Source organism: Polypterus senegalus, chromosome 12 (genome assembly GCF_016835505.1).
Source record: "Polypterus senegalus isolate Bchr_013 chromosome 12, ASM1683550v1, whole genome shotgun sequence".
Taxonomy (NCBI): domain Eukaryota; kingdom Metazoa; phylum Chordata; class Cladistia; order Polypteriformes; family Polypteridae; genus Polypterus; species Polypterus senegalus.
Genome location: NC_053165.1, coordinates 9,855,972 through 9,878,629, shown reverse-complemented (window position 1 = coordinate 9,878,629; position 22,658 = coordinate 9,855,972). Strand labels below are relative to the sequence as shown.

General features: G+C 39.3%; 1 protein-coding gene across 3 annotated transcripts in view; it reads right to left on the bottom strand.

Moving 5' to 3' along the window:
- abhd6a (abhydrolase domain containing 6, acylglycerol lipase a) overlaps positions 1 to 22,658 on the bottom strand; it is a 56,110-nt gene that overhangs the window by 16,669 nt on the left and 16,783 nt on the right. For all 3 annotated transcript variants that reach the window (XM_039771579.1, XM_039771581.1, XM_039771580.1), the window contains exons 4-7: positions 17,426 to 17,582; positions 13,035 to 13,148; positions 5,385 to 5,517; positions 1,813 to 1,970 (exon numbers count right to left, since the gene is read on the bottom strand). In XM_039771579.1, the coding sequence (XP_039627513.1) occupies positions 1,813 to 1,970; positions 5,385 to 5,517; positions 13,035 to 13,148; positions 17,426 to 17,582 (562 nt within the window). The remainder of the gene's footprint in view (positions 1 to 1,812; positions 1,971 to 5,384; positions 5,518 to 13,034; positions 13,149 to 17,425; positions 17,583 to 22,658) is intronic.

Genomic DNA, 22,658 nt, shown 5'->3' with positions numbered 1-22,658 from the left:
GTAACAATAATTTCTGGAACATTACGTTGTCATTCATTTTATCCACTGTCTTTCTTTCATTCATATGTGACGTAGGCACGTACCTTTTATCTTCGGCAATCTCATTCTCTAACCAGGCCTCAGGAGCTGACCAGCGTAACACTGTCCACCACCCCTTTCATTATTCCGGCACACTGTTGACATTCGTGAGTAACAACAACGTACTAAACTGGAAGATGGTCTACGCATGCGTGGAATTCACAGACAAACAAAGATCAAGATCTAAATGAAGATCTCTTTAGTTAATTTAAAGCACAACAATTTGTTTAGTTTGAATGTCTGTGTTTTGAGGTGTGACTGGCGTACTACACTCTTCAGTAGTATAAGCCTGGAGGAGATTCTTAATGCAATGCCTGTGTTTTAGCTGTCTCTCTACTGCCATCTAGTGCTTCTTCTTCTAATTCATTCACGGACAAACGACAAAAGATCAAGATCCAAATGAAGATTACATATAGAGACTTTTAAATCTCTGTTCCGCATGATAACATGAGGTAAAAACTTTTCTCAGTTATCACTACAAACCAAAATTTTCATTTTTGAGTGTTTTGCCCAGTGGGGACTGGGTGGTCTTGTGGCCTCAGAACCCCTGCAGATTTTTTTTTTCCCGTTTTGTTTTTTCTGTCCTTGCTTTACCTGACTTTATTCTTTGTTACTTAGCATTGCCTAATCTTATTTTTATATTTTTCTTTCTTCATCTTGTAAAGCAGGGGTTGCCAAGTCCGGACCTGGAGGACCACCGTGGCTGCAGGTTTTCATTCTAACCCTTTTTTTAACGAGTGACCTGTTTTTGCTGCTAATTAACGTCTTTTGAACTAATTTGAATTGACTTGCTCTTGAAGACTCAGACCCCTTAATTGTTTCTTTTTCTTTAATTAGCAGCCAAACAATAATGAGATACAAAATGAGCCAAAACAACTGGTGTCCATCATACAATATCTGAAAATAAAGAAAGTTGAAGGTCTCAGGAATGTTGATCTGCTCAGGTCCACAAAAATTTTAACGGCGCACTTAGAAAAGAGAAAATCAACAATTTCGGAAATGTCTGCTAATGTACCATGAGAGCAGCAACAAGCCATGGAATTAAAGAACGGGTTTAATTAAACAACAAGACTCGGCACCTCATTAAAGCAGCTGGCTGGAGTAAATTTGGTTGGAGTTTAATAATACTTTTTATTTATGTAGTGCCTTTCACATGCTCAAGTTTGAGGCCCTGACTTAGTTGGTATTTCTGATGACTCACTCACTCGCTTGACATTTCATTTCAGTTTGGGTGCCATTTAAGGAAAGAAATGAAGCAACTCAGAGGAACGATGAAAAAATTCAGGAGAACGAATCTTAAACAAGCAATTCAATTAAAATAAATTCATGAGAAGTTAATTAACAGCATAAATATGGCACTCATTTAAAAATAAAAGGGTTTGAATGAAAACCTGCAGCCACGGTGGTCCTCCAGGACCGGACCTGGCGACCCCTGTTGTAAAGCACTGAGCTACATCATTTGTATGAAAATGTGCTATATAAATAAATGCTGTTGTTGTTGTTGTGGAGTATTCCTTTAAAAGTAGAAAAGTGTTGACTTGTTTTTGAAAGACACTGTAGCAGTATTTCACAGAAATCAATGATCTGTGTCCAACAAAACAATGACCTAATCCTCCCTCAAGGCACATTTCCCACATATAAGTTTCCATAAAAGCAAAATTATTTCAAGTATCTGTTAGTCTTCATAAGAAAAAAATAAATCTAAACTTTAGATTCACAATAAAAAATACTTACCTGTTGAGGTATTTTAAAACGAATATAAGAACATAACTTCATCATTTCATCCATCTCTTCAGAAGTACTGGGAATAAGTGGGATTTTTTTAGCGCTCTGAGAAGTTTTAGAATCTTGCAGCAGTTTGACAAGTTGACTATCATTTGGACATTTCAGACCTGAATTCAAAAATACAAATTGTTATATAGTGTACTAAATGCATTATGGTTCTGCCAAAAGACACAACTAGACAGTATCTCAAAAAGTATACCAATAGAGGACCACATGCTAAAGAATTGACAGTAGACAGACATTGTGGCCTAGTACTTCAGAACATAGATTTTAGAAATACATTCATGATCTTAAACTCCTTATTCAATGCGAGTCATTAGACTCACTCCAATGTCTTAAAATGGCCATTGACCTGCTCAGCCATCAATTTTCTGAAACAACGTCTTCTCAATGTAGGTTGTATTGTTAAGTGAGACGCATATATAAAAAACCCACAGTCCAAGTGTCTTCGTTTTTAAACGTTTTAGTGAAATTCAAAGCAAACAGTTCACAGAAAAAAATATAGGAAATATTGATAATGCACACATCTCGTCTATGATGTTTTGTTTAAGTTTCAAGTATCCTCTTTAATAAAACCACTGTGTGCGTCCAGGTGTCCGTGTGTGTGTGTCTTCTGGTGAAGTGCGCATGTGCGGGGCCGCACGTGTTCAGTCTCTCCTGTGCATTCCCTGTGCAGAGAGAGACACGCACACACACAGGCACGTGAGACACACACACAGGTGTGCGAGAGAGAGAGACACACACACAGACACACACACACAGGTGTGCGAGAGAGACACACACAGGCGAGAGAGAGACACACACACAACACACAGGTACATAAGAGAGAGACACACACACAGGCGCATGTGCGAGAGAGACACACACACAGGTATGCGCGTGCATTGTTGCAATGTTACTTTTCATGGTTGTTTATTAAATTATGATTTTTCAAATGTTCATTTTTTTCCCTGTGCTTAAAACTCATTAAAAAAAAGTGCTTTTAGCGGTTCGTAGCGCTAAAGCGCAAACTCTTGCAGTGTTATTTTTCTCTGTTCAAGGTTGTCTCAGTGTTATTTAATGTTTTTACATTTAGTTTACTATTACGCTGTGCATTCTATGGTATAATTAACTATATTTGTGCTTAATAACTTAAAAAATATATATTTACATACAGTTTGTACGGTCTGGAACGGATTAATTGTATTTACATACAATCCCGTGGGGGAAATTACTTCGGGTCACGACCAAATCAGTTTACGACCAGAGTTTTGGAACGAATTATGGTCGTGAGCCGAGGTTCCACTGTATTACTGTCAGAGAAAATTACAGGCATTTCACGGAAATACAAACCAGTATTACTGAGAGAGAAAATTAAAGGCACACAATACAGTGACGCATATTACAGCCACATACAAGGTCCCTTGCCATTTAATATGGACTGTTCATACAAATGTTCATGCACTACTGTTCTAACACCCATTATTGTAACGGGCTTAATGTCTAGTCTTAGTTATATTTCTTTAAGTTTCTAAATGTTATCATATACACTATTAATTACAGTCAGAAAACTTAAAAACACTCTTTACCCCTTAATGTAATCTTAATGTAATCTATCAAAGAGTTTATGCTTTATATGTAACTGTCTATCTAACAAACTGAGATCGATGTATTGTCACATCAGAAGCATATTATTAAGGACATTCCATTAATAAGTCAGCTTACTGGGGATAAACCAGAATTTTTCATCATCTAGTAGCTATGGTCGGAGTGGTGGCTCTGAGAGTAGGGATTTGCAGTGGCAATTGGAAAGCTGCAGTTTGAATCCCATAAACGCCCAAAGTGACTCTACTTTGTTGGGCCCTTGAGCCAAGGCCCTTAACCTACAATTGCTCCGTCCTGGGTATGACATTAATCTGCATCCAGCCCTGCTAGTACGCCCTCACCTGCAGGGAAAATCCTGGGGGTTGGTGGCAGAATTGGCACTTCTTCCACCATAAAAACCTCACCTTGGTTCCATTTCATCTGAACTAGTGTGGTGCTGAGGTGTCACCCACCACATAGCTGCACACAGGCCCTAATCTGGGGTCCTGAGTTGGTTTGTCATGTGGTGGGTGCGGCAATGCGCTGTATCAGCGTCTGCTCCTAACCTCTAGTACCTGTGCTAAACCTTCATTCTATTCAAATAAAGCAAACACTTACATTAACTTTACAAATCCCTTGAAGTCTCTTTTGAATGAATCTGTTGATTCTGTTTAGTTCAGTAAGTGATTAAGGATTTCAACAACAGTAATTTTATCCTCACTGCACATCCAGTTAGAAGTTGACACATTTTCTTGTAGCAGTTTACAATTTAAAAATAACTCTTTTTTTTTTCTGGCATGAAGAGTTGAATTGTATCATGCAATTCTGTTCAAATGTTTCAGGTAGAATATTTTTAACTGCTGCAGCCGTAAAAAGATCTTCCTGGGCTACCATTCGCATTTTCAATCTATCCAATCAGCACACTCACCCTTGAGTGCACTCAGTGCTGCTGGGAGGACAAAAGCAAAAAAACACCAACTAAATGAAACCTAACTTCCCTGTTCTGAAATGTAATTGTTGTTTCAGTGTACAATCTCAAATGTAACCCAGGTAAATGAGTATTACGGTGATTAAAAGAGTCATAACAGCAGTAAACAGTCGTTACACAAATTAGCAAAGCCTCTAGTCCATGGGTGTCGAAACTCCGGTCCTGGAGGGCCGCAGTGGCTGCAGGTTTTCATTCTAACCCTCTTCTTCATTATTCACCAGTTTTTGCTGCTGATTAACTTCTTTTGCCTTAGTTTTAATTAATTTGACTCAGGTTCCTTAGTTGTTTCTTTTTTTCTTATTTAGCAGCCAAACAATAATGAGACACAAAACAAACCGCCAGCTGACCAGCAAACACAATATCTGAAAATAAAGAAGGGTGACGTTCTCGGTAAGGTTGATCTCACAGGTCACCAAAACATTTTGATGGTGTTCTTAGAAAAAACAGAAAAATCAGAGGTTTTAGAAATGTCTGCTGTGGCAGAATGAGAGCAGCAACAAGTAAATAACGGGTTTAATGAAGAGCAAGAATCGGCTTCTCATTAACAGATCGGTTGGAGTGAAATTGGTTGGAGTTTGAAATCCCAGTTTAGCTGGTCAACTGTTGGCTCGTTTCACATCTCATTTCTGTTTGGCTGTCATTTAATAAAGAAAGGAATCATTTCAGAGGACTGAGTCTTTTTAAACAAGTCTATTAAAATGAAAGGAAAAGAAGTTAATTAGCAGTGAAAACTTGTCACCAATTAGGAAAAAGATTAGAATGGAAACCTGCAGCCACTGCGGCCCTCCAGGCCTGGAGTTTGACACCCCTACTCTAAACAATTATATTCTGTTGTAGGCAACTAATGAAGCTGAAAAAAGTTGGAAAGGCAGAAGAATAAAAAGAGATACAGTACATAACACATCTCCTAGCACCCTAAAGAGTAAAAAGTCCGTCTCATCAAAATGCTTTCTCAGAACATCAAACTTACCTGCAGGACAAATGAGTGTCACGCTGCAAAGATCCGAGGGGTACAGTGCCGCATACACTCCAGCTACACTTCCACCCATTGAGGTGCCGACAAGGTGGAAGGGTTTCCTGTTCAGCCGGATGCACTCAACAAACTGTAAATGAAGCAGGCAGAGTGTTTAACACTAGATGTGTACCCACCATTTCATTTAAGCTCGAGTCCTGTCTCAGTCGCTCAATCCCTTCTTTCAGTTCTCTTCCATGTTTTTCATGTCTGTTGTTTAATTAACCTGTATATGGTGCATTGGGCTATGATTGTCTAGTGACGGATATGTTTGAGGAGAAAACAATCATGGAGGACTGTTCTCTAGTAGCTCTTGAATGTGATGGGGACCCACCAATCCATACCCACTCAAGTAACTGATACATTAGTTGCCAACAATTATTAACTTAGATTGAAAGACAGACAAAGGAGGGGAAAAGAAGGTTCCTTCCCGGACTTAAAGACTCACAACAGAGTTTTGGAAAACAATAAAATACTCATGACGGTGGTGAGCCAACTGTCTACTCATACTGCATGCAAAAAAAAAACACAGAAAGGTGACTGGCTGCTCTAAGCAATTTCAAAGAAATGATTTCTCCGAAGACAAGCAAAGCCTAACAAACTAATATACTATGCCTTTTAAAATCTGCTTATCCCAGCTGCTGAAAAGATGAATACGTCTGCTGTTTGTTGAAAAATGCCTTCTACTATTTTTCCTTTTCCCCCTTGCGTATTATGATTTTTTTATTTTAATATCAGGATCAGAATACAAATACAACGAAATTAGGTGCAGTCCCTGTGGTGTCAAAATATAAGTCAAAGTCAAAGCGAACATTATTGTCATCTAAACCGTATACAAGCATATAGATAGACGAAATTGTGAAGCTCGGGGCCCACAGTGTAACAGCATGAAGTGCAAGTAATAAATGAAAAATAAGTTAGAAATAGAATTAAAATTAAAATTTAAAATTGAAACACAAAAAAGACAAGACATTGTGCAAGAAAGACAAGACAAAGAATATTGACGTGTAGTAAGTTGCTGAAATGTATGGTATTTGCAATCTAGATACATAAATATAGTCAATAAATATGTAATATAATAAATAAATAAATAAATAATAGAGTGTGGGTTTCCTCCGGGTACTTCGGTTTCCTCCCACAGTCCAAAGACGTGCAGGTTAGGTGCATTGGCGATCCTAAATTGTCCCTGGTGTGTGTGTGTGTGTGCCCTGCGGTAGGCTGGCACCCTGCCCGGGGTTTGTTTCCTGCCTTGTGCCCTGTGTTGGCTGGGATTGGCTCCAGCAGACCCATGTGACCCTGTAGTTAGGATATAGCAGGTTGGATAATGGATGGATGGATGGATAAATAATAGATATAGATAATACAGAAATTATCAGTGTATGATAACAGTTGTTTAAGACGTGTGTAAACAATGACAAATAAATATAAATAATTATAATTCATTAATAATGAATAAATATAATTATAAAAGGATAGGAAAGGATAAGAAGAAATGAGGTAGAACACAAACATTCAACATGAGGCCTTAACTAATTAAAATACACTGGAGGCTTGGTTTGCGAGTGTAATTCGTTCCAGAAACGTTCTTGTAATCCAAAGCACTCGTATATCAAATTGAATTTTCCCATAGGAAATAATGGAAACTCCAATGATTTGTTCCACAACCCAAAAAATATTCATATAAAAATGATTAATACAAAATATAAAGTAAAAATACATAAAACAAATTAACCTGCACTTTACTTTTAAAAAGCATCGTGGCTGATGTGAGGGAGACAAGAAAGAGAAGAGGAGGAGGAGGAGGAAGAGGAGGGTTATTGTGCAGGACGACTTTCACTCTAACTAACGGAATCCCAGCTATTTGTTGGCTCACTGGAATCTTTTTCTTTTTTTTTTACAACTTTAACAAGGGGACCTATCCAATGACAGTTGCCACCTGTTGAGGATTTTACAGAAATGTGACATTGCATTGTCGTTAAACAGATTCGTCGCTCGCACGCCAACTGAGACTGAGCATGGGAGACGATTACGCACAATCCCACAGCGAGAGAGAAGAACCATCGATTCAGTGGTGATCACGTGACGCTCAGCAGACAAAGCGTATACATACTACTCATATTGCAAGACCTCGTCGTTTATCAAGTTAAAATTTATTACAAATTTTTGCTCGTCTTGCAGACCAAGTTACTTGCAAACCAAGGTTTTACTGTACTATAATGCACTTAGTTGGGTTGTCCTGGGGCAGGGGTCCTCAATCACGGTCCTGGAGAGCCGCAGTGGCTGCAGGTTTTTGCTCCAACCCAGTTGCTTAATAAAAAGCTCTTATTGCTAAAGTAACACTTCTGCTTCACTTTAGTGATTTTGAGCCCTTATTGCTTCATTTTGTCTTAAACAGCTATTTTAATTGCTCCTTATTATCAATAACATGCATATGACAAGAGAGAGCAGCATTTCTCCATTTAGCTTATTTACATTTACACCTGTGTGTATTTATCTGCACTATTGGGTTTAATTAAATACTTGGAAGAAAAATGAAGAGAAAAAAGTGAAGGACTGAGAAGTACTCGTCCATTTTAGCCTTCAAATCATTTGCATGATAGAAAGGGAAAGAAAATCTAGGATATGAGAATGACCTGACATAGCAGAGTTCATTTAATTTCATAGCTTGTTAGTGCTTTATTGGCAAGAATTGCTTTCTAATTAAGCAACCAGGTCAGAACAAAAACCTGCAGCCACTGCGGCTCTCCAGAACTGGGATTGAGGACCCCTGTCCTGGGGGAACGGTCTATAAAGTCTGTGTAGACATATGCTGTTTAGTGTTGTCACCTGGAAGGAAAAAAAAACAATAAATTCCAGCATTTCTGTAATATACAAAAACATTTTAAAGCCCCTTCCTTTTAAAGATCCCAGAGTACAGTGGGAAAAAGATCTCTCACTCAACATTTCAGAAAAGGAGTAGAAGGTAGCAATGCACAGAATTCCCTTGAGCTTCATATGCACAAAGCATACAATCATTCAACTTTAAATCTTTTATTGAGCACATCTCTCTCGTTTAAAATTGTCCAAAATGTTTCCAGGGCGAGATCCAACCTGCGAACGTTGCAATCGAGCTCCAGCCTCACTAAGCCACACATTTTAGTCCACGTGCACAAAATTAATATCATTCTGGACAAAAATCTTTAAATGCCTTTCAGACAGCCTTGGAGTCACAATCCATCCTAATCCACTAACAGTTGTGTTTGGTGGGCTCCCAGAGGGGCTTAAAGGGGAGAAGGACACACAAACTGTAATGGCCTTTACTGCATTATTGGCACGTAGACGTATCTTGCTCAACTGGAAGAATCCTAACTCTCCTATTCTAAGTCAGTGGGGAACTGATGTTATATATTATTTGAAATTGGAAAAAGTCAAATTCTCACTTAGCGGATCTGTGCGAAACTTTTTTAAAACCTGGCAGGATCTAATCAATAACATTTTAGAATAAGCGTAAAAATTGAGGAAGCGGATTCTCTTTCCTTTTTCTATTCTGTTCCATGTATTTATTTTTTTTGTCCCCCTACTATTAAAGTTTTACTCTGTTGGCCTAGTTTCAAACGTAGTTTTGTAAAATTTGACAGGCTTGTATGGAATTTTATTTGATTGTAAGAAATTCAATATGATGTTAAAAAAATTAAATGAATAAATTCCATTTTGTGGGTCTCCAGCACTAACCTATTTTAATGTGGGCGACTAGACTATAGAGCCAGCAAACCAAGCCAAGGGTTTTAGCAGCCATGAATTATTTCCTTCTTAAACAAATTTAGTATAACCCACAACTATTTTTAATATAGAATATCTGCCACAGGGACGGCACGGTGGCGCAGTGGTAGCGACTGCTGCCTCGCAGTTAGGAGACCCGGGTTTGCCTCCTGGGTCCTCCCTGTGTGGATTTGCATGTTCTCCCCGTGTCTGTGTGGGTTTCCTCCCACAATCCAAAGACATGCCGGTTAGGTGGATTGGCGATTCTAAATTGTCCCTAGTGTGTGCTTGGTGTGTGGGTGTGTTTGTGTGTGTCCTGTGGTGGGTTGGCACCCTGCCCAGGATTGGTTCCTGCCTTGTGCCCTGTGTTGGCTGGGATTGGCTCCAGCAGACCCCCGTGACCCTGTATTCGGATTCAGCGGGTTACAAAATGGATGGATGGATATCTGCCACAGCATTGCAATATCTATTTTTGGGTACAGAAATTCTTTGGATCTCTGCAACGTTCTGATGTATGTGCTATCAGTGTTTGTGACATTTCCGCAGGGGTTGGAGGACACTGCCCATCTCCGTATCTCAGGCCGCAGAACATCCACTGTGACCGGAAAGAAAACGGTCATTCTCACTCTTTACCAAAAACACTAACCAGTACTGCACAATACTTTACTCTGTAACACAGATATGTGAATTTTAAAGATAATCTGTAAACATAATCTTTATGAGAAAAGGACACCACCCAATCCCTTCCTCTCTGACTAGAACTCTAAAAGCAAGATTTATTTTTTATTCAACCTAATCTTTTATTTCATGTTGACAAAATCACATGTGCAATAAATGCACTAAAATTGTGGATCTCAAGAGTAATATCAGAATTAAACATCCTGTAGTGCGACACCCTTATCTCACTTGTTAGAGTAAGAGGCCTTCTGAATTATTTTAAACCCAGTGCACCAAACTGGCTGGATGAATTTAACATACTGGAGTAGAGAAATGTGTCTAGCTATTTCCTCTTTGGTGATTTGCCACGTGTTTCTCATATGCCATTTGGTCTTTATTTCCATTTCAAAAACTATATCGTGAGCTTGTTTTGTAACATGTTCTTAGTACTATTAATGCTGAGCAAAAATAACGTATATGTTTACAGCAAATGGCTTCATTTGGCTCTGTAAAAAGGAAATATTGTCACAAACCGCAGAGGCCTATTTCGGACATGTCTGAAACTGGCCTTGCCTCCTTGGATTTCCTTTATTGAAAGCAACATACAAGTAGGAATGTAAGTGTACTGCTTACACATCAAAATACATGAACAGAACAGAACTATCCAGATCGGGATGGAGATGTGACCATGTGCTTGGTTAACAGCTCTCGCTATTTGTTACAGAGGTCAAATTCCATTCGGACAAAGTGTTCAGGACCGAAAAAATAATTTGTTATAATGGGGATTTCAGTATAATGGAATTGGAACAAAGTGCGGCCTTTCTGCATGAACGTTTAACAAAGCTCACTGCAGCCATTTTCTTCTTGCTAGCATCAATTGCAGTGAGAACTTCCAAAGTATTTTTTTTTTTTTTAAATTAAAGCAGCACCCCTCGGTATCCACAGCGCACATTCAGTATTATTAGACTTTGAGGTCTGGAGTCCTTTTTGGTGTCCAGAGCACGCGCTGCCTGGCGTACATGAACACTACCCATCGATGTGCGTAACACGTGCCCCCTTAACGTAGATAAACTGCACCCCTCAGGTGATGTTGCCTTATGGACAGAATGGCTCTCTCTAAATAATACCTGTCCTTTTGTGATTCATACCCTTTTCTATTGAACCTGGAAAAGTTTTACATAAAGAGATTATGATAAAAATTGAAATGAAGGTCACGTTCGCAAATAAATTTGTGAGCACAAAATTCAAAGATGCATTCAAATGCCACAAAATGAAAAGAAAACAAAGAAAAAGAAGATGCTATGGTGTGCAGGTGTTTGTACGAAAACTCTCGGCGGATTTATGAAAAACTGGTTGACTAGCATGAACATGAGGAAAGCTCAGCAGTCACCACTTTTGCTGAAGGATAAGACAAAACCTGATCAATGTGCTCAGTGAAGTCAAACCACAACTTGAGAAACCCGGAAATGAGCGACAGAGTCCAGCTGCGGTAAACGTCTGGAACTCTGCAAGTACAGCTTTAGTCAAATCTGACTGACAGTTATCTTGCCCCTAGAAATGCCCACAATGCCTTCAGTCTGCAGCAACCCTTCCTGAGCTCCACCAAATGACATAAAGTTGCAATCTAACTGGCTGTCCAGCTGACCTTCTGAATCTCGATTTTTGGGCAAAGTACAGAAGACGTACATGCCTTTTGTTCCGGTTTCCTCCCACAGTCCAAGAGACATGCAGGTTAGGTGCATTGGTGGTCCTGAATTGTCACTAGTGTGTGTGCTTGGCGTGTGTGCGCCCTGTGGTGGGCTGGCGCCCTGCCCGGGGTTTGTTTCCTGCCTTGTGCCCTGTGTTGACTGGGATTGGCTCCAGCAGACCCCCGTGACCCTGTAGCGGGTTGGATAATGGATGGATGGATAATGAATTTTGCAGATAATATGGATTCTGATTTATTTTTTCTCCAGCCGTCTGGAGTTTTTTTGTTTTTTCTGTCCCCCCTGGCCATTGAACCTTACTCTTATTCGATGTTAATTAATGTTGATTTATTTTGTTTTATAATTGTGTCTTTCATTTTTCTATTCTTTAATATGTAAAGCACTTTGAGCTACTGTTTGTATGAAAATGTGCTATAGAAATAAATGTTGTTGTTGTTGTTGTTATAGAAAAATTAGCCAGGACCAAAAAAAAAACCATTGTTACAATGAAGATTTCGTTAAAATGAAAAACAGAATTTAACCTGCATTTAGAATCCTAAAGTGAATAATCTCCAGTTCCTTCTGCACAATAATGTTCAAAGGCTAGTATGTGAAACAGTATCATGCTATATGGATGGTAGTTAAGTCCTACCCTTCAAACAAATAATCACAGAAAGAATAATAAAAGCACACCAAAGTCAAACATTAAAACATGCTCTTATGATTTTTCAAATATTAAAAATGCATTATTTGGTACAGATAAGGCCAATGCAAAACACAAAACCATTTAAAGCAGGGGTGTCAAACTCCAGTCCTGGAGGGCCGCAGTGGCTGCAGGTTTTCATTCTAACCATCTTCTTAATTAGTGACCAGTTTTTGATGCTAATTAACTTCTTTAGCCTCAGGTTTAATTAGGCCCCTTAGTTGTTTTTTTCCTTAATTAGCAGCCGGACAGCAATGAGACATAAAACAAGCAGGACGTGACCAGCTCACCTGTACCCATCAAACAAAATCTGAAAATAAAGACGAAGTAAGGTTGATCCCTCAGGTTACCAAAACATTTTAGGAGTTCTTAGAAAAAAACTGAATATGAAACAGTTTTGAAAATGTCTGCTGTGGGACAAAGAGAGCAGCAACAAGCCATGGAATTGAATAACGGGTTTAATTACCAGCAAGAATCAGCTTCTCATTAAGGAACTGGTTGGAGTTTGAAGCCCCAATTTAGCTGGTCATCTGTTGGCTCGTTTCACGTCTCATTTCTGTTTGGCTTTCATTTAATACTTAGGACTCAGGGCTATTAAAATAGAGGGGAAAAGAAGTTAATTAGCAGTGAAAACTGGACACTGATTAGGAAAAGGGTTAGAATGAAAACCTGCAGCCACTGCGGCCCCCCAGGTCTGGAGTTTGACACCTGTGATTTAAAGGATGGAATGTCCTGTACAAATGTTACACACTTCTTTCACTACAGAATATTCACATATATTAGTTGCGGCTCTGCACAAAGTGCTAGTTTCAGACTTGTACATACCTGATGTATTCTCTTCACCTGGCCTTCTATAGTGTAATCTTCACCAGCAGAGCGAGAAGTGCCCCCATGGCCAGGCATGTCAACACAGACCAAGTGCAAGTGCTTGGGAAGAAACTAAATCAAAAACGATCATTCATCAGAGGGGGTTGGAGTTTCAACTTTCAAGCAGAAAACTTGAACAAGACTGAGTTAAAATATGTCACTATTTTTAACACTTGAATGATTTCAGATCAGTAAGAAGTATAGTATAACATCTTCTTAAAATCACCTCAGATACCGACGCCTCTACCAACTAAGACTTAACATAATGTAATCGCACAAGAGATTGTGAAATATTCAAAAGGTTAGCAACAGCTCAGCACAATCAGTTAACTGGGCACACCATTAGTAAATACCTGCCAAATTCTATCTATTAGCTAAACAAACAAGCTTGACGGACTGAACTGGTCTCTTATCATTTGCCAAACTTCTTATATTCTTATCAATTTTGCTTTATTGTAAAACTAATTTGATATTGTTTGATTGGGTCAAAGTATATGGCTTAAGAGCGCCTAGTGTAGGTGATTGTCATATTCCCACAGGCAAATGGAAGTAACACGGTAAGCGGGCACCTGCTTTGGCGACTGGCACAGGTGTAGCTCAACTGTTTTATGCCAAGCCAGTAAGTCTCTTTGCTTGAGTCGGCTGTCCACATGCATGTAAAGCTGTGCAAGTGGGACACTATAAAGCCGCTATATTAATGTACAGATACATTTCCAAAGTAATATAACGGCACTCTTTTGAAGGTACCGGCTTCTTTTGTCATTTTTAAAACTAGACAGTATAATTTATGTAGTAGTTAGTATGACAAAGTTAAGGAAAGCTGATCAGGTGTTGGTTTTCCTCTGAATAAAAAAAAGAGCTTATTTTCTGTGCAGAAATGTGCGTTTTAAAATCATCTTGGATGAATGACTCCTTCTTTAAGACTTATCTGTGGCTAAGATCTTGGACTTTAAACTAACACAGTTTGCTGATTTAATCACTGCTGCTGACTCACTGTATAATTGTGAGCAAGTCACCTCATTAGAAATATACCTGAGTATTTGTGCTACAGCTCTTTACCTGTAAAACGGTGTACAACACAAGCACTACAGAAAGGCACTGCGTATTAAATTAAAGGTAGTTTTCCTGTTTGTTGTTAACATTTATTCAGTATTGAATAAAATGCTCTTCAGAAGAGGAGGCAGGCATAAACTCTGTTATCTCAATAACTATGGTGCCCAAACTTTCGATGATGCATTCCTATTAAACTAATTGTAAACCTACCTATTTATTTTCTTTTTAATTAACAATTGGCAAAGAAAAAACACTATGCCTATGGTGTGGAAAGACAGGCAGTACTAAATTTACAGTACAGACAGTATTGTACCGAAATTGAGTTGTATTTGTATTTCAGAAGTCAGGACAATCCTGCTGTTCTTCAAATGTACAAGCGAGGCAGCATTCAGAACTTGACGTTTAAGTCTGCAAACAAACCATTTCACCGTTTTTTTTTTATTTTGTAATGTGTTACAATGTGTTTTGTACACAGTGTGTCTCTTATTCCACTCATCCGTCCACGCATTGTCATTAAGCTTACTTTTCCTGGCAACAGTCACAAAAGCAGCATGTGGAGGAAGGCAGACATGACATTCTTTTATGATAAAAAAAAAAACAAATACTTTTGCAATTCATCACTGAAGCTGAAATTTAGTTGAGAAGAAACTGTATAGATCAATAATTCTTTTATGTTTTTCTCAACAATCAAGACAATTGCAAAAATAAATTAATAAGGCTCATCCTTCCTGATAAAGGCTCAGCATTTAACACAAAGTTTTCTCCACTGATAGGTTACCTGTAAATGCACTGCCTTTAAAAACTATTCAGGCCCCTTCTCATTTTCAAATTCGGTTATGTTGCAGCTTGTTACTAAAATTGTTCAAATTCACTTTTTTCTCCCACATATCGAGCAACACTCAATGCCCCAGAATGACAAAGTGAAAACAGGACTTATTAAATTAAAAAAGAAAAAAACCTCAAGTGTCACATTAACATAAGGAGTCAGACCTTTTGCTATGAAACTTGAAATATGGCTGAGAGTCAAACCCATTCTATTCTATTCTTCATGGAGAAGTTTCTGGCTGAGCGGCTGAGAACCTGTGTGAAGATGGGGAAAAACTTCTAAAAGGACAAACACCACTTTAACGATCTACTAAACTGGATATTATGGCAGAGTGGCCAGACGACACACGAAAGCCTACTTGAAGTTTGGACTCTTGGATTCTCTGGTCTGATGAAACCAAGATTAAACTGCTTGGCCTCAGTTCTAAGCATCATGTCTGCAGGAAACCAGGCACTTTTCATCACCTATGCAATTCCATTTCAAGGGCGAGGTATGGTGGTGGCAGCATTATGTTGTGGGTTTGGGGACTGGGAGACTAGTCGGGGGTTAAGAAAAAATACTGTATGTATGGAGCTCTCTTCACAATCCCTGGCAAAAGAAAGCAGCACAAAGATGATTTTTCTTACACATTAGTGAAGTTTACATATGTATAATAGCAGAAATGCAAAAAGATGAACACTAACATTAAACCTACTGCTATTTGAAAATTAGTTTCTATTCCTGACCTAGATAGATAGATAGATAGATAGATAGATAGATAGATAGATAGATAGATAGATAGATAGATAGATAGATAGATAGATAGATAGATAGAAACCTAGGATGGATTGTGGTGTCTCTCTGAAACAAAGCACTTGGCGTAGTCGGCAGGATTTGAGTATAGACAGGTGGTGTTTCTATTAGATAGATAGATAGATAGATAGATAGATAGATAGATAGATAGATAGATAGATAGATAGATAGATAGATAGATAGATAGATATTTTAGCGTAGTAGGCAAGATTAGATAGTGTGGAGGCTGGCCCGGACACAGACAGGCGGACACATTCATGTCACCCAACACACGTTTTATTACCATTCCTAATATTTACATAAGTGCCACACAACCCCAAGTCCCCAAAAGTCCAGGCCACAACGCAATGCCTTCTCTTTCTTCAGGCCGCCTCCTTGCCTCCTCCAGAGAGTTCATCCTCTTCCACCCGATTCTAGTCATCCTATAAAGGGAGGCGGCCTCTTTTATAATCACCTGGATGTGCTCCAGGTGCTTCCCGGCAATCTTCCACCAACACGCCCCTGTGTGGCGGAGGTGCCGGCTGTATCCTCGGAAGCACTCCGGGTGTCCCTGCTCCTCTTCCCCCCCAGCACTTCCGGGTGTGGCGGAAGTGCTGAGGTCCAGGGCTCCCAAGGCATTGGGGCGCCCCCTGGCGGTGACCACGGGCCCCTACAGGGTTGAGCTTCAAAGCTTTGTACCTGTGGCCCCCAAAGGAACCAGGGCGGTCGCCCCCACGTGGTCTGGGGAAGGCGTAAGCCCTCTTCCAGTCCTTCGGGGCATCCCGCCGGGTCACCCCCACCCCTCAGCCAACTGCAATAATAGATAGATAGATAGATAGATAGATAGATAGATAGATAGATAGATAGATAGATAGATAGATAGATAGATAGATATTTGTCCCCAAGGGTGAAATTTAACCTTTTACAAAAGCTCAATAAATAAATAAATGGTATATTAATAAACAAGAACCTTGGTTAAAGATAAAAAGAGCAGTCACAACGAGGCATTCAAAAAGGCATATTGCCAAAGTTCATATGAAGGAGCCCTAGTAGAGTTTCTTGACACACCTCTGCTAAATAATTCACTTTGCTGAATGTATTCAACGATAAGTGTCTCATAGAAAAAGTGTTCAGCATTGTTCATAATGGCCATCAGTTTTGCCTTCTTTCTCTCCTCTACTACCTCCAGTGGGTCGAGAATGCGTCCCATACCTGATTCTGCCTTTTTTGATTCAGTGGGTCTATCCTGAAATTGATGGACCAAGCCATGCACACTACTATATAGAAAGTCACACTTGCCATCAGAAGACTTGTAGAACATGTAAAGGATGTCACTACCCTCATTAAAGGAACGTAGTCTACTAAAAAAAAAATAATAGTCTGCTCTACCCTTTCTTCTGTAGTTCCACTGTGTTATGAGACCAGTCAAGCTTATCATTGATGTGGACCTCTAGTTACTGTACTTGTAGCAGTGCATCACCACCACCTCCACTCTCTTAATAGTGACTGGACAGAGCACTTTCGTGAGGCAAAAATCAATAAGCAGTTCCTTGGTTTGGCTAATAAATTTGAAAAATTTGTAAAACATAAAAAAGTGCTATGAATACTGCATAGTAATTAATCTTAACTAGAAGAAAATATGTAGAAACTCACTTGTAACAAGCATTCAAAGAGCCCAGAATGTAACACTGACACTAACCTTGACAACAGACAACCACATGTCTTTGTCACCTGAGAAGCCATGTAGAAATAGGATTGATGGCTGGTTTCCCTGTTTGCCCCGGAAAGAATAAGAGAAGCGGTACTTTCCATGTTCTGCATGCTTTACCTGCATACCAAGAGCTCTTCGCCAGTACCTGTACAAAGGCATAAAAAAATAGTTACATTCTTAAATAAGGCAGTATCTTAAAATATTCTTCTTTGCTTCACTTTCAACCAAAGGCTAATTCAAACTACTGCTCTAACTGGATTGCGGCAGTCCAAACATACCAAGGACAACTTCAGTTATCTACAGTTTTTCAATAACATTGACCAATCTATATGATTTAGAGTTTTAAATTTAATTTGATGTCATAAAACGTACAGTATCTTTTGATAACCACTTAATACACCGAGCAAAACATCTCATTTACTCTTTACATCAGAAATTCATTTTAAGTTTTAAATTTTCAGCACAAATTTTGAAAATCCTATATTTTTCAAAGCAGTGCTAATTTTTTTCTGTGATACTATAAACTTGCTTTTGTGACGTGTTCTAATTTGATTGGCGATTCTAAATTGGCCATAGTGTGTGCTTGGTGTGTGGGTGTGTTTGTGTGTGTCCTGCGGTGGGTTGGCACCCTGCCCAGGATTGGTTCCTGCCTTGTGCCCTGTGTTGGCTGGGATTGGCTCCAGCAGACCCCCGTGACCCTGTATTCGGACTCAGCGGGTTAGAAAATGGATGGATGGATGGATATTCATGCATGTCTGGTTTAAAGTAAAAAGCTTGGTGTGTTTGTCATTAGTTTAAGTGAACTAGAATGCATGCTGCTTTTTTCTCGCCATGTACAGTACTTCAAATTTTCCTCAGACAATAAAGTGAATTGAGTGTTTGTAGACAGTGAAGCTTTAATTCTGAATCCAAAATGAATGTAACCGTATGGCACATAAAATGCTGTTTCCTGAATGAACTACTTAAATTCTACTGCAGGGACATTCAATGATTTTCTTGAGTAGAATATCTGGATAAGTGTTGAAAAACAGTGCATAGCCAGTGCAATTGTGTGAGGGATAATGACCAAATAAAGTATATTTGATTTGTAGCTTTTCAATCTAAATGTGAGTTTAAAAATACAGTGAAGTACTGCCATCCCTACCAAAAGAGTATGAGGTCTCTTCAGTATAAGGTAATGCATTCTGCCACCTATCAAGGGAGGACTGGAGATCAGTGTCACCCCTTCAGCACCTCTATGCTATCTTTCAGCTTTTATTTATTTACTAGCATACGCCACATAATTACTGTATGTACTGATGAGTGAACACTTCCTGAAAGACACAGTTGTCCAAATGGGGTGGGTTTGAGGATACGACTGTAAGAGAATGAAAGGATGGAACTTTGGAGAGAACAACATACAATTGCCCGCGACTGAAAACTGGAGGACCGCCGCCGCACCCCCACCTCCCAGAGAGAGGGACGGGGCTGGATGGCGTCCCTCTAAGACGTTGGACGCCGACCGCTCGGGGGTCGCGTAACTATTTAGCAGGAGGGAGTCTCGCTCGTTATCGGAATTAACCAGACAAATCGCTCCATCAACTAAGAACAGCCATGCACCAGCACCCACAGAATCGAGATAAAGCTATCAATCGGTCAATCCTCTCCGTGTCCGGGTCGGGTGAGGTTTCCCGTGTTGAGTCAAATTAAGCCGCAGGCTTCACTCCTGGTGGTGCCCTTCCGTCAATTCCTTTAAGTTTCAGCTATGCAATCATACTCCCCCCGGAACCCACAGACTTTCGTTTCCCAGTCGGCAGCATCTATGGTCGGAACCACGACGGTATCTGATCGTCTTCGAACCTCCAACTTTCTTTGTTGATTAATGAAAACATTCTTGGCAAATGCTTTCGCTCGAATTGTTGGTGGGCGGGGCTCTGTCGTGCATATCCCATGGCCTGTCTTGCGTGCCATGGTCGGCTGCTTAGTGAATTGTTGGTGGGCGGGAGTCTGTCATGCGTATCACATGGCCTGTCTTGTGTGCCGCTTCTTGCGTGCCCTGGTCGGCTGCTTAGTGAATTATATATTCTTGATTAATGAAAACATTCTTGGCAAATGCTTTCGCTCGAATTGTTGGCGGGCGGGGCTCTGTCGTGCATATCCCATGGCCTGTCTTGCATGCCATGGTCGGCCGCTTAGTGAATTTTTGGTGGGCGGGGCTCTGAGTTGGCGGGCGTGGGTCTGTCTTGCATGCGTCTTGCTTGCCATGTCTTGCGTGCGTCTGGCTTGCTATGGACTTAGTGAATTATATATATAGATTTTCCATGTACAAACTGACACCATTTAAAGTGTTTCAAAACAGTAATTTACTTTGGCAAAGTGACAATGGAAAAGCATCAAATCCCTAACAATCAAACATTAAAGTGTACATTATCATTAGAAGGGCCCCAATTGTAAAAACTGTATATACTCGCATTTAAGTTCTCCCATGGATAAGTTGGAGCTTGATTTTACCGTATAATTTCTGGTATTTTATAATGTCGGTTGTATAAGTTGTATGCAGAAAACTCACGCTATTGCTCCAAGAGATTATGATATGTTACTGCTCACCTGAGAGAGGAACCAGAGAGCACATGGCCTTTTTACTTCTATGTATTGTGCCTACGTGACCACACGGTAATACCTGAACTATTCCGAAGCAACGTTTGCACTGTGTTGTGTTTTTTGTATCTCACACCTTCAGACACCTTTATTGTAAGAGCATCCCTTGTCTACGAAGGAGCGTTCGATCTGAAGAAAATATGAAGTTGGTTTTAAATTAAAAGTCGTTGAAGTGTCGAAAGAAATTGGTAACTGCACTGCTGCAACGGCACACGGCCTTTTTAATTCTATGTATTGTGCCTACGTGACCACACGGTAACACCTGAACTATTCAGAAGTGACGTTTGCACTGTTTTTTGTATCACACACCTTTATACACCTTTATCGTAAGAGCATCTCTTATCTACGATGGAGCGTTCGATCTGAAGAAAATATGAAGCTGGTTTTAAATTAAAAGTCGTTGAAGTTTGAAGTGGTGAAAGAAACTGGTAACTGCGCTGCTGCAACAAAATTTGATGTGTCTGAAAAACTGGTGTGAGATCGGAGGAAGCAAGACGATGTAAAAAAAAAAATTAAGTACCTTATTTTTGAATGGGTGTATAAGTTGGGGTCTGATATTATGATCGAATTTTTCGGGTTTCAAGACCCTGATTTATACGCGAGTATATACAGTAACACTAAACCTGCTGTAAGAGCCAATCTCAGATTGATAAAGCTTTTAGTTAAATTCATACTAGCATTTCCTAAAGTAGAATAGAATACAATTTTCTTCCACAGTTATAGATTATGGTGTAGCCTTTCACCCCCTGTAAGTTAAAATGAGATAGACCTTCCTTGCTATGTCAGTAATACAGTATGTTAAAGGAGTCAACGTGTGTTTGGAATTCGTCGCATGGCCAGCATGGCCTGATAGACCCGTTTGCAGTTTGTGAATGGGATAGGCGTACAGTTTTCTGACTGTTTAGAAATGGTTCAACTCTATAAGCAAACTTAAAGAAACGAAACAAGATTTAAGCTATGAGAAAAACTTTTCTTTACTTTGCAATATCCATTTTTTCTCTATTTTTGTGTGAACTGTTTTGCTTTGAACTTTTCCTAAAGCTTTTAAAAACGAAGATATTTATCAATCAATCAATCAACATTTATTTATATAGCACATATTCATACAAAAAAAAATGTAGCTCAAAGTGCTTTACAAAATGAATAGAGTAATAGAAGACACAATAAAAGATAAACATAAGTCAACATTAATTAACATAGAATAAGAGTAAGGTCCGATGGCCAGGGTGGACAGAAAAAACAAAAAACTCCAAAAGCTGGAGAAAAAAATAAAATCTGTAGGGGTTCCAGACCAAGAGACCGCCCAGTCCCCTCTGGGCAATTTAGTCTATAGAATCGTTTCAATTTGTCACGCTATTGCTAGAATCCCAAAAGCTGCAGGTCATTTTGAGTGAACGCAGCTACACCTTTGTTGGACATTCATGTCAACCACTTGTGCTTTTCTCATTGAAGAGCTACCAAAAAAACAAAAAAACTCCTGAAGTTATCAAATGCTGAATTTTCTTTGTTTCCTTTTATTGTGGAATGTGTGACAGGTTTTGACATCGGGAAAGCAATGACAGTCTGCTCCAGACCAAGTAGATAATTAATTTATTTGTACCTTCACTACGACACAACACAACACAACACAGAGATGTTAGGCTCTTTAGTTCTATATATCAAATACTTGAAATACTGGACTAAATAATGAAAGGTTTCATTTCTGGGTAAGGTGTTGGCCAGAAGTACAGTTAAAGTTTCAGCATGTTTTTGTTTTTGGCAATAGACACTTTTGACATTTTTCAAAACATTTTTCTATTTTTTAAGTGGCATGTTAAAGCATGCATCAGCTGTAAAACTGTAAAACAGATGTTCAAAATGGAAAAAGTACTGTGATCACGTCTGATACATTGCAAACATTTCAATTGGATTTGTTAGGCTGCACACAAAACAGAATAAAAATAAAAAACAAATGTTGTATCTTTTAAGTATTTTACAAAGTACGCCTGGATGACCAGGAAAAAGACTAATTATAAAACAGAGTTTCAAAGCAGAAACTAAATAGTTTAATGCAAACAGAACTGTTCTTTGCCAAGTCTTCACCCAAGTCCCCCTCAGATTGGATGCTGGGGTTCCTCTTACAGTAAGTAGCACTGCTCCGCACTTCACCAGTTAGAAGCAACTGGGGAGAGGAACTGTAATTCCACCGTGGATGTTTGAAATGTGCGAACTGCGCCTTTCCACATACAGGTGCTGGTCATAAAATTAGAATATCATGACAAAGTTGATTTATTTCAGTAATTTCATTCAAAAAGGGAAACTTGTATATTCGATTCATTCATTACACACAGACTGATGTATTTCAAATGTTTATTTCTTTTAACTTTGATGATTATAACTGACAACTAATGAAAGTCCCAAATTCTGTATCTCAGAAAATTAGAGTATTGTGAAAAGGTTCAATACTGAAGACACCTGGTGCCGCACTCTAATCAGCTAATTAACTCAAAAGCCTTTCAATGGTCTCTCCGTCGAGTTCTGTAGGCTACACAATCACGGGGAAGACTGCTGACTTGACCGTTGTCCAAAAGATGACCATTGACAC